This window comes from Elgaria multicarinata, chromosome 11 (assembly GCF_023053635.1).
Source record: "Elgaria multicarinata webbii isolate HBS135686 ecotype San Diego chromosome 11, rElgMul1.1.pri, whole genome shotgun sequence".
NCBI lineage: Eukaryota > Metazoa > Chordata > Lepidosauria > Squamata > Anguidae > Elgaria > Elgaria multicarinata.
The window spans coordinates 46,372,051-46,384,338 of NC_086181.1; the positions used below are offsets into that span (position 1 = coordinate 46,372,051).

General features: G+C 53.6%; 1 protein-coding gene across 1 annotated transcript in view; it reads right to left on the bottom strand.

Moving 5' to 3' along the window:
- Positions 1-687: 687 nt before the first annotated feature.
- NEURL4 (neuralized E3 ubiquitin protein ligase 4) overlaps positions 688-12,288 on the bottom strand; it is a 44,394-nt gene continuing 32,793 nt past the window's right edge. The window contains exons 23-32 of the mRNA XM_063137228.1: positions 10,951-11,100; positions 9,280-9,444; positions 8,408-8,566; positions 6,293-6,472; positions 6,085-6,178; positions 5,130-5,237; positions 4,813-4,957; positions 4,019-4,131; positions 2,822-3,011; positions 688-1,201 (exon numbers count right to left, since the gene is read on the bottom strand). Of these exons, the coding sequence (XP_062993298.1) occupies positions 997-1,201; positions 2,822-3,011; positions 4,019-4,131; positions 4,813-4,957; positions 5,130-5,237; positions 6,085-6,178; positions 6,293-6,472; positions 8,408-8,566; positions 9,280-9,444; positions 10,951-11,100 (1,509 nt within the window). The 3' untranslated portion in view covers positions 688-996. The remainder of the gene's footprint in view (positions 1,202-2,821; positions 3,012-4,018; positions 4,132-4,812; positions 4,958-5,129; positions 5,238-6,084; positions 6,179-6,292; positions 6,473-8,407; positions 8,567-9,279; positions 9,445-10,950; positions 11,101-12,288) is intronic.

Sequence of the window (12,288 nt, forward strand, 5' to 3'; positions counted from 1 at the left end):
ACCACAGCATCCCCCCTCTTAACCGCCCCCACCCCCGGTGCGATTGTCCACGACTTTTTTGGGGGGATAAACAGGGCTGGTGCAGAAGGCTGAAGAAAGAAGGGCAGAACAGAGGCGAAAAAAGAGCCCTCCTATAAAGAACAGCCTCAACACAGACAGGCTAAAAACACCCACACATACTAGGAAGCCAAGACACCCAGACATTCACGAAAAAAAGGAAGAATAATCCGGATCTGGATCTCCAGGAAGGGGGGGGGCTGGGTCAAGCCCTGCGCCCACCCCAGCCCCAGCCCCCCTTCAGAGGCCAGACGCTTCAGGTCTGAGCACCCGTCATTCTGAAAAGCCGAGTCCTGCTGATGTAGCCATCGATGAAAAACATGGGAAGCCGTCCCCACCGTTTCTCTCCCCGATCCAAAAGCACGCGCACACGCACACATCCCGATCTAGTCCCAATTAATACAGCCAACACGGCAGGTAGGGGGAAAGGTTTCAAACAGGTGGGGGAGGAAAGGTCATGTTGTCAGCGTAGAAACCCCCTGGGTGTTCCAGAAAGACCCCAAAGTCCAAAATTCGGTGAAGTCCTTTTGTGGCAACTAAATCCCCCCCTCCCGCCTGCTGCCCCCCCCTTCCCAGCCCCCCTTCATGCTCTTAAATACAAGGCTCAACTCAACCCTCCCCCTCCCCCCCCTTAGCTTGTCTCGTCTCTGTGCAAAAGGAAAAATGGAGGAAAAGAAGCCGTCGTTGTCGTCGTCGGTGGCCACTGAAGGACCCTCCATCCTCTGCCTCGAGAGGTCTCCTCCGAGTCTCTTGTGCCCACTGGCCAGTCGTAGCCGCAAAACCTTTTGGACTCGCAAGCTTCACCCAGCCTGTGGGTGGAAGGGCGGGTCGCAGGGGAGGGCCGTTTTGGGCAAGAGCCGCTGCCCCCTTCCCCCGCCGCCGCGTCGTGGCATGGTAGCGCTCCCGGCTCCTCCCGTGGGAGGGGTGGCGAGGAGGGTCTCACTCCACACGGACGAGCAGCCCGTACAGGACGGTCGCGCCTTTCTCCTTGGTGACCCACTCGATTTCGGCACCGCTGAAGCGGGGGTCCAAGGGTTCGGGGGCTGCCAGCGACTGGGTGCACACCTTGTAGGACCCGGGGCGCACGCACACCTGGAAGGCCACCTGGGCGGAGTGCTGCCGGTGAGACTTTGGGTCTTTGAATCTGGAAAGGGAGGGGGGAGAGAGACACACACGCACACGTTTCACAAAAAGAGGCAGGAAGCGGAAGGGTGCAGGAACCCCGACGTTTAAGAAAGGGTCAGAGGGATACAGGTCCTGTTTTGCATGCAGAAGGCCCCAGGTTCGATTCCCAAAAGCATCTCCAGAATGGGCTAGCAAAGAACCATGCCTGAAACCCCCGAGAGCAGCAAAAGTCTGGCTCAGTATAATTATTATTATTATTATATTTATTTGTATCCCACCAATGCTGGGCCTCAAGGCGGCCTTACAAAGTTTAAAATATACATGGGGGGGGGGGGGGACAAAAACCATAAACGTTTAAAATACACAACAAAATTATAAGACATTAACACAGATGGAGGGCCAGATTATTCTCCAAAGGCCTGCTGGAACAAAAAAGTTTTAGCCTGCTTCCGAAAGCCCATCCAGGAGGGAGCCAGCCTAGCTTCCCCGGGAAGAGAGTTCCAGAGCACCGGAGCAGCCACCGAGAAGGCCCTCTCCCATGTTCCCACCAAGCGTGCCTGTGAAGAAGGTGGGACTGAAAGAAGGGCTTAAGATCATCCACAGGGGCCCTTCTCCGTGAGCCCCTGCCAAAGGAGCAGGGCTTTCTCCGCTGTGGCACCCCGGTTGTGGAACGAGCTCCCCAGAGAGGTCCGCCTAGCGCCTACACTGTACTCTTTTCATCGCCAGCTGAAGACCTTTTTATTCACTCAGTATTTTAACACTTAATTTTAACTTAAATTTAAATTGTACTGTTTTTATTCTGTATTTTAACCTTATATCAATTTTGCTGCATGGTTTTATCCTGGTTGTGCTTTTTATACTGTATTTTGTATTTGTGTTTTTAACCTCTTGGTTGTTTTATGATGGTTTTAATTTTTGTGAACCGCCCAGAGCGCTAAACAAAGGGCTTCTCCAGAAGATCTCAAAGCACGGGCAGGCTCATAAGGGAGAATACGGTCTTTGAAATAACCTGGACCCGAACCATATAGGGCTTTATAGGTCATAACCAGTATAAGGCAGCTGCCTCTGGCCCTATGATCCTATGACGTTCGGCCAGCGGCCTCCCTACCCTTGAATTCTAAACCGGAGGCAACGCGCCTCTTTGGCTGCCTGCCCACCCCACCCGCATTCCCCAAGCAGCTGGTGACCAGAGGGAGAACAGTCTCTGAACGTACATATGAAAGCTTTTGGCCAATAGTCAAATGTCGGGCCATTCATCTACGCGTGAACTTTAAAAAAAAGGAAAGAAGAAAGCCGCCTGTGCTAACGAGCATCAGAGCATCTTCCAGATCAACCAGGGATGGAGCGGACAATGGTGTCAAGGTGAGCGTCCTCATGGAGCATCCCCAAGTCCTTACCTTCGGAGGGAGGGAGACACCATCTCGCTCCTTTTTACCCTCCCCATAACTCTTCCAGGTGGTCTTTCGCCTGGTACGCGTCCCCTGCAGGTTACGACGGCCGGGAGGTCTGCTTCCACCCGACCAGCAGAGAAAGAACCTCTTTCTTTCTTTCTTTCTTTCTTTCTTTCTTTCTTTCTTTCTTTCTCCTTCTGCTCTCCCTCCTGCCCCCTCCAGGCCCACCAAGGTCCCAGGATACCTACTGCACTTTGGTGGCAAAAGGCTCCAGCCCAGCGTAGCGCAGCGTGGGCGACAGCAAGACGCGCTGGAGCTCCTCGCGGCTCTGCGAACTGTTCTCGTCAGGCTCGTGGTAGCCCACGCTGCTGCTGCTGCCTCCGCCGCCACCCTGTGGGTCCGCTTTGACCGGGCAGCAGCTCAAGATGGATGAGCTTCCTGCAGAGAGCGAGGGAGAGAGACGCCGCCGTGGCATCAGGCAAGGGACTCCAACCGTAATAAAAGGCACGAACGCGCCGTGGCTCCTGTTCGTCTCCCGGTGAATGATTTCACGCGATCGAGAATTCTTTTGAGACCTTTCCTCATCTCTCTTTCCCAGAATGATGCTTCTCGGGTTTCTACGGCCCCGTAGCCTCGGGCCAAGGGAGAGCAGCCATGAAGTCTAGGGGTGGGAGGGAGGAGGACAGGGCCGTGGCCCACCGATGCCCTGCTCTCAGCCCCTTCGCTACCTTTCACTTCTGAACAAGGCCCAACCCGGGCCTGAACTCCATCCCCTCCCACCGCCCCCCTCCTGGCAGAAATCCCAAATTCAGGAGAAAACCCTCGGCAGCTAAACCACAGAAGCTGCAAACGACGCCTTGCGGAGGCAGGTAAGAGGGGCCCTGGTGACGGAAACGGGCACGAGGCGCTTGCAGCGAAGGCGGGGGGGATCTGTGCTCAGCATAAAGTAGCCTCCCCAGACCTGGTACCCTCCAGATGTGTTGGACTACAACTCCCAGGATGCTGGCTGGGAGGGGGATTCTGGGAGTTGTGGTCCCAACACACCTGGAAGGCACCAGTTGGGGGAACGCTGGCATAAACAATTTTGGGCGTGGAATCCAGGTTTCTTCAGTGCAAAAGCTGGGCTTTCTGGGAAGGAGGGGGCCCCTATCCTCTAGACACGGATGTTGAGCCTCTTTCAGCCAGTGGTGGGAGGGGTCAAAACACCCCACAATACCAGCACCTCTTAGCTTAAAGCTCGTCCTGCCGGTCACGAAGCCTTAGGAGAGGCCTCCCAGCCTTTGAGAAGGGGAAAACGGCGTTCAAAAGCTGGAAAGCCACCAAAGGCACCCGGGAGGGCCAGTCTGGGTCCCCAGGTGGGCCAGGTTATGGCCCACGGTTCAGCACCTCCGCTCTACGAGGCAGCGACGACGGGATCTTGGCAGGCAAGGACACGCTGGCCGTACCTGGCACCAACTCTCCTTGATCCAACATGCGTCGCACGGCCCCAACGCTTGTTCCGTGGTAGGCCATGTGCCACTTCTTACAGGTACTGGCGACCTCCAGCCGCGGATTCACCCTACAAAAGAGGAGAGGAGGGACGGAAGACGTGTGAAATCGTGCACAGCCCAATTGGCAGACGAAAGTAAGAACGTAAGAAGAGCCCTGACGCACTCTGTTCACGCAGTGGCCAACCAGCTGTCGAATAGGGACCATCAAAGCAGGGCATGGTGCAACAGCACCCTCCCACCCATGTTCCCCAGCAACTGGTGCACACAGGCTTACTGTCTTGGATACTGGAGGTGGCACAGAACCATCAGGGCTAGCAGCCATGGATAGCCTCCTCCTCCAGGAATTTGTCCAACCCCTTTTTAAAGCCATCCCAATTGGTGGCCAACCCCACATCTTGTGGTAGTGAGTTCCAGAGTTTAACTCCGTAAAGAAGTCCTTCCTTTGCTCCGTCCTGAATCTCCCACCAATCAACTTCATGGGATGACCCAATTGGGTTCCAATATTATGGGGGAGGGGGAGAAAAATGCCTCCCTCTCCACATTCTCCGCACCATGAGGGATTTTGTACACCTCTACCAGGTCTCCTCTCAGCCTCCTGTTTTTCCGAGCTGAACAATCCCAAGTCATTCTGCGGGGTCCTAGAAGGCCCTGGTTCGCTTCAGTCTCACCTCCTCCGCCCGCAGGAGGACCCACCGCTTCGTGCGCTTCTGAGCCGCTTCCCCCCTGCATCGTTCCAACCCCGCCAGTACCTGAGGTTGAAGCGGCACCATCCGAACGGCAAGGCGTAGTCTCGGGGGGGCTCCCCACGCTTGTAATAGGCCTCGTCGCCCCGCAGCTTGTGACACGACTCGCAGTAGCAGAGGCTGAACTTGGGGTCTTCCGCGAAATAATCGTCTGAGGAGAGCGAAGGGGGAGGAGAGAGGGGACTTTGAAATCAAAGGACCTGAATAGGGGGTTTCACACTGAAAAGGAAAAAAGGAGCAAAAAAAAGGGGTCCCTAAGGCCATCTAGTCCAACCCCCCCACCCCCCGCTCTGGCTTTCCTTAACCCGGAACACAAAGCTCACCTGGCAGCAGGAGGAGGTCTTTGAAGCGAGCGCAAAGGGCGTGGTATTCACAGGTCTTCATGGTGTTCAGGTCTACCGGGGGGGTCCAGCACACACTCTCCTTGATACCTGGAAAGCGGGAGGGGTGAGCATTTGGGGTGAGGAGGGGGAAACATCCACGTGGAGCAGGAGCCAAGCCGAACTAGAGCAAGAGGCCAACGGGCGATGGGCTCTCCGTGGGCTGTGTCTCCCACAGTCACAGGACTACGGCAAAAAAAGCTACAACCATCAGACCATTTTTAAAAGCCAGCAACAAACCACGGAATCCTAGAATAGTAGAGTCAGAAGGGGCCTCTAAGGCCATCAAGTCCAACCCCCTGCTCAATGCAGGAATCCACCCTAAAGCATCCCTGACAGATGGCTGTCCAGCTGCCTCTTGAAGGCCTCTAGTGTGGGAGAGCCCACAACCTCACCAGGCAACTGATTCCATTGTCATACTGCTCTAACGGTCGAGAAGTTTTTCCTGATGTCCAGCCAGAATCTGGCTTCCAGAAACTTGAGCCTCTTATTCCACATCCTGCGCTCTGGAAGGATTAAGAGATCCTGGCCCTCCTCTGTGTGACAACCTTTTAAGTATTTCATAGAATCATAGAATAGCAGAGTTGGAAGGGGCCTGCAAGGCCATCGAGTCCAACCCCCTGCTCAATGCAGGAATCCACCCTACAGCAGTGCTCTCATGTCTCCCCTCAATCTTCTCTTCTCCAGGCTCAACATGCCCAGTTCTTTCAGTCTCTCCTCATAGGGCTTTGTTTCCAGACCCCTGATCATCCTGATTGCTCCTCCCTTGAACCCCCTCCAGCTGGTTTGCATCCTTACTGAAGTGGGCATTGGGCCAGTGACGAACCCTCGAAGAGGGAAAGAGAAAGGGACCCAGGGCATAAAAAACCCCAGTCCCGGAAACCGGGGGCTGGCTCACCGTCCACCATGTCGGCTTTCTCCATGTCGCCCTGAACACGGGGATCGGTGCCCTCTGCTCCTACCGCAGGAGTGTCATTCGTTATGATGGTAACCTAGGAAGAAGGGGGCGGTTCAAAGCCAGGCGGACGCCCGGGGAAAGGGGGTGGCATCCCGCGAAGGAAATCCCTTCCTCGCCCCGGTCGTGGAAGGCGGAAGGCAGCGCTCACCTGCTCACACTGCCCGTAGAGGTCGAGGAGCACGTAGCAGGGGTTGGGAATGTCTTGTGCAGCCACGCCCTGGTCCATCCCGTTGACGTAGAGGTGGAGGCAGTTGCTGGAATCCACCAAGACGCCTAGCACCGTCCCTTCAGGGCAGGTGTCCAAGTTGGGGCCGTAATTCTCGCAGATCTGCAGGGGAGAGGAAGATGGGAGTTGGGGATGATGGGAGTTGTACACCTGGAGGGCAGCAGGTTGGGGTGGCTGATCTACCCCATCAGAACTTATTGGGAGGTTTGGGGTCCCCCCCCCTTTTAATGGTTGTAAACAACATGCAAACATTAAGAATAATAATGAAGACATGTCCTAGGTGCGTGAATAGAATGCTACAGCCAGTATCGTACTGCCCTTATATAAATCTATGGTGCGACCACACTTAAGAGTACTGTATACAGTTCTGGTCACCACACCTAAAAGAGGGTATTATAGAGCTGGAAAAAGGGCAGAAAAGGCCAACTCAAATGATGAAGGGGCTGGAGTGTCTCCCCTACGAGGGAAGGTTACAACAGCTGGGATGGTTTAGCTAGGAAAAAAAGAGGCTGAGGGGAGACATGACAGAGGTGGACAAAATTATGCCTGGTGGGGAGAATGTGGACAGGGAGACATTTTCCTCATTCTCTCAAAATACTAGAACCCAATGGGGACATTATCCCATGAAACTGATGGGTGGGAGATGCAGGACAAATAAAAGGAAGGACTGCTTCACACAGCGCAGAGTTAAATTATGGAACTCACTACCACAAGATGTAGCGATGGCCACCAATCTGGATGGCTTCAAAAGGGGGGTGGATAAGTTCCTGGAGGCGAAGGCTATCCATGGCTACTAGCCCTGATGGTTGTGTGGTACCTCCAGTATTTGAGACAGTAAGCCTGTGTGCGCTGGTTGCCGGGGAACATGGGTGGGAGGGTGCTGTTGCACCATGTCCTGCTTTTGTGGTTCCCTGGCCAATGGCTGGTTGGCCCCTGTGTGAACAGAGTTCTGGACTAGATGGACCCTCGGTCTGATCCAGCGTCAGGGCTCTTCTTAGGTTCTTAGTTTATTATTTACTTATTTATTTATTACATTTTTATACCGCCCAACAGCCGAAGCTCTCTGGGCGGTTCACAAAAATCAAAACCATCATAAAACAACCAACAGGTTAAAAGCACAAATACAAAATACAGTATAAAAAGCACAACCAGGATAAAAACCACGCAGCAAAAATTGATATAAGATCAAAATACAGAGTTAGAACAGTAAAATTGAAATTTAAGTTAAGATTACGTGTTAAAATACTGAGAGAATAAACGCTCAGTGCCACAAACAAAGGCCATACACATTTTCCTTAATGACCCGCCACGGTTCACTGTACATTTTGCTTCTTTTAAAATCTATTTTAAAGTGTTTTATTCTGTTTTTATTTCATTGTATCTTAACACCGCTCTGAAATTTTCAATGGGGAGCGGTATATAAATATTGTAAATAATAAATAAATTAATAAATACACTACAACTCACGAGCACGAACAGACCAAAACCGAAAACAATACACAAGCTCCCTAAGCTAAAGACGGACCGGCTTTTGCTACCGATAACCAATTCATAATTGAAGATAAACTTAAAATAAAGGGAGTTGCAATGGACCGGCAAACCTATCACAAGCTCAGCACTTGCGATCTAACATTAGTTGGTATAAATCTACAATTTCGCCAGGAACTAAATGGCTCCCAGATGTCTAGCGCTGGGGGTTTACCCAAAGGCTTTGATTTTGCAGTTTGTTTCAGAGGAAAGAACCCGCCTAATGTGTTTTTGACCAGTGAACAGGACCGGAGTTAAAGGGAGGAGGGAACAGACGGAGGAGAAAGCCGATACGAGGCATCTCAGAAGAGTGTTCCTCTGCCCTCCAAAAAATGGCCTGCCTCCATTTGGAGGAGAGAGTCAGAATGAGAAACTCTGGTGGACAACATCAAAGTGGTTCCCAAGTTTTCTTTGTCACAACTGGGATCTGAGGAGGGGAGGTCAGGAGAAGCACCGTTTGGGAAAAGAAGAGTACGACACAGCACCCCACTTTTGTCTCATTTCTCTCACCTTGAGGGAGTTGTGGAAGACCGAGTCACGCTGCAGGAGCCATGTGGAGCGTTTGAGGGAGCAGGCCGTGGCGGGGAAATTGAGCCGCTCGGGAGAGCTGCCGATGACCCCCAGCGAGAGCGAAGAGGTCCATTGCTGATTCAGGGAATCGATTTGGAACTAAAAGAGACAGAGAGGACGTGAGCAGCGAGCTCTTGACGCAAGAGAGGAGGGAAAACACACCCACCCAAGGCTCCAGCCTGACTGTGCACAGCTCTGGGCCTCCTTCATCCGGGGGCGACATCCCTTCCAAACAGCTCCTTTCCCTCCCACGCATCACATGCGTACTTGCACAGATGAGGCCAGCGTCAAAGAAATCACACCTGCCCAACAAAACCACTGGGCATGACTGCTTGTGATGTCACTTCCTTTCTAGACAGGAAGTTGTCACGGGCACAGCTCTTGCGTTAAATCTCCCTTTGACAGAGCCGGTATCCAGGACCCAGGCAACGGCCAGAGGTCAACGGACGTGACAGCCCTGCAAACGCGATGTGGCTACGGACCCATTGCTAGCCTGAGAGGGGAGATGAGGGGGACCCCGACCATTAACCCCTGCCTTGAAGTCAAACGCACTTGTTACGGTGTAAGCGTTACTCTTCGCAGCAGGGGTGCAGAACGTCTGGTCCGTGGGCCAAATCCGGACCCCTGGAGTTACCCAGATGGACACGCCTTCCTTCCCCAACCCCCTTTTGCCTGCTGGTTCCCTGAGTTTTGTGCAGATTTTCCCCCATTCTAAAAAAGCTTGAAATGGCTCCCCTAAATGCTTAACTGCTGGCAGGAAGAGCGTTACGCTAAAACAAGCTGGGGCTTCTGCTTTGCCCCCCCCCCCCCACCTGGAAAAGCTGCTGTTGCGGGAGAGGCTGGGCCACTACCACAATGCCCTGGTTGTAGCTGGAGACCCGGGTTGCTGTCAGGTTGCCGTTGGACAGGAGGATGTTCTTGCCGTGGTTCTCCAGGAACTCCATGGAAGAGGCCACGGCCGGCACGTCATTCTCGCACTGAGAGAGAGAGAGGGGAAACACGCATCACCACGAGGACAGAGAGGCCGGGCTGGGCGTGGCGCATGCTCAACAACTCCAGCCTCCAGCTGTGCCTCTCTCTCTCTCTCCCCCACCCCGGACTTAAGGACCAGCAGCTTTTCAAAGGGAAAGCCAAACGCCCGGGGCTCAAGTGGCAGGAAGCCAGGTTCCGGCTGGACATCAGGAAAAACTTCCCGACTGTTAGAGCAGTACGACAATGGAACCAGTTACCTAGGGAGGTGGTGGGCTCTCCCACACTAGAGGCCTTCAAGAGGCAGCTGGACAACCATCTGTCAGGGATGCTTTAGGGTGGATTCCTGCACTGAGCAGGGGGTTGGACTCGATGGCCTTGTAGGCCCCTTCCAACTCTATGATTCTATGATTCTTCGGAGGTGAAAATGTTGCTCCTGACCCCAATCCCCGGCCCCGGAGTTGAGCCGGGCAATTCCAGAAGGCGCCGTTTTGAGGGCGGCCTTCTCTAGTCTCAACTTTGGGAGCTTAAATTCTCCCTTCTTTGCATAACTGACCGTTTAGGGCGGGGAGAGAGACTCCAAGTGCAGGTCTTGCCGTGTGAGTCCTCACTTGAGAGACGTAAAAGACCAGAAAAAATGGTGGGAAATCCCTGATTATTATTCAAATCTCCCCCCGTCATTTTTTCTCCAGGATATTTTGGAAAATTTCAGGGGGGAAATGGGTTTCCCTCCTCATTGTCTCTGTTTTCCTTCCCATTCCTTTCTGTTTCGCCTCCAGACCTTTGTATCTCTAGCACAAACACAAGCCGCTCCTGAAAATGCTTTGCGGCAGGAGAAAGGCTGTTTAGAACGGTCCAGGGGGAGTTCCTCCCACCCGCCTGCCCCATGCCTGGGACCCCCAGGAGCTGTTGACTGGAAGGGGCAGCTGTCTTCGGGCCCGTTCCGAGACCAAAAACCAGAAATCCAGCCTGGCTGGTGACAGCAAGGACAGCAGCGTCTGGAATGTATGAATATTATTGTTCTGAACGTCGTTCTTTTTAAGTCATCGTTTTGCGTTTTTATTGTCAGCCGCACTGGGCATTGACCTTTAATGGAGAAGCGGGATATAAAGGTTAAACGAACGAAGGTTGCCATCCTCCACGCGCTGAGCAGTGAGGGAGCCCCAGCAGACTCAACAGGTCTTGCTTCGGAGTAGGTACGCCTGGGACTGTGCTATAACTCAACTCAGCGGGCTCCGGTGTTTCCAGAATCATAGAATCGTAGAGTCGGAAGGGGCCTCTAAGGCCATCAAGTCCAACCCCCTGCTCCATGCAGGAATCCACCAGGATGCTAAAACGACGTGGCCCATCAAGACACGGAACGCCACCCCAGCCAGGCCTCGGTGGAAGAGGACAGCAGTTTTCACTGTCCAATCCGGGGTGGCGTCAAGGCATAGCAGGCCATGAGACGGGGACCCACGGCCCATGACGCCACGATCGCTGACCCCCAGGACTGCCTTATTCCAAGCGCTCACCGGCGTGGCATCCTCTTCCTCCTCCTCCTCGCTGTAGGGCTCTGAGGTGACCGAGGAGGGTTTGGTGCCATCTGCCTCTTCCAGCACGGTGGAGCTGACGATGGACACAGACGTCACTCGGCCATAGAGATCCAACACCACGTAGACGTTCTGGGGGCAGAGACAGCTTTCAAGCGGGACCAGGAAGAAGCTTGCCTGAAGGCCGCCGGCCACCTTGAGGCTCCCCCCACCCTACCCAGAGCCCTCCCTCCCTCTCTCTCTCTCTCTCTTCCTGCCTAGACCTAGCACCTTGCTCCCTTCTCAATGGTAGCTAGAGGGCTACAGAAAATCCCACAAGCAACCAGGATAATCAGGGGTCTGGAAACAAAGCCCTATGAAGAGAGACTGAAAGAACTGGGCATGTTTAGCCTGGAGAAGAGAAGATTGGGGGAGACATGAGAGCACTCTTCAAAGACTTAAAAGGTTGTCACACAGAGGAGGGCCAGGATCTCTTCTCGATCCTCCCAGAGTGCAGGACACGGAATAACGGGCTGAAGTTAAAAGAAGCCAGATTCCAGCTGGACATCAGGAAAAACTTCCTGACTGTTACAGCAGTGCGACAGTGGAATCAGTTACCCAGGGAGGTTGTGGGCTCTCCCACACTAGAGGCCTTCAAGAGGCAGCTGGACAACCCTCTGTCAGGGATGCTTTAGGGTGGATTCCTGCATTGAGCAGGGGGTTGGACTGGATGGCCTTATAGGCCCCTTCCAACTCTGCTATTCTATGATTCTATACCACAGGAAGGTAACCAGACTCCAGCCACGACCGCTTTCCTATAACTGGCATTCAGAGGTAGACTGCCCTGTAACATGGAAGCTCCATAATGGCTAATAGCTCCTCTGCCTCCATTTTGGTTAACCCCCCTTTCAAGCCATCTAAAGCGAGTGGCCGTTTCCTTCTCTCGTGGCACCAGTGGCTTAATCCTATAGTCCTCACCCCTAAAAGAAATAAAAACCCCAAAGGATAGGAACGTTAGAAACTGCCTCAGACTTTAGGGAGACCCTGGGTCCATCTAGCCCAGTATTGTCGACACGGACTGGCAGCGACGGTTCTCCAGGGCTTCAGGCAGGAAGATTCCCAGCCCTATCTGGAGATGCTGCCGGGGACGGAACCTATCGGGAAAGCAGGGGCTCAATTAGGATGTGTAGCTGCACTCCCATGAAGGCTCCTGCTCCCTCAATAGCCGTCATCATCATCATCAGTGCAGAGCGAGGAGCAGGGAAATGCCACCAGACCAGCTAAAATACCCCTTCACCTGTTTCCCCCTTTCCCCTCCTCATCCCTTTTTCCTTGCGTGTC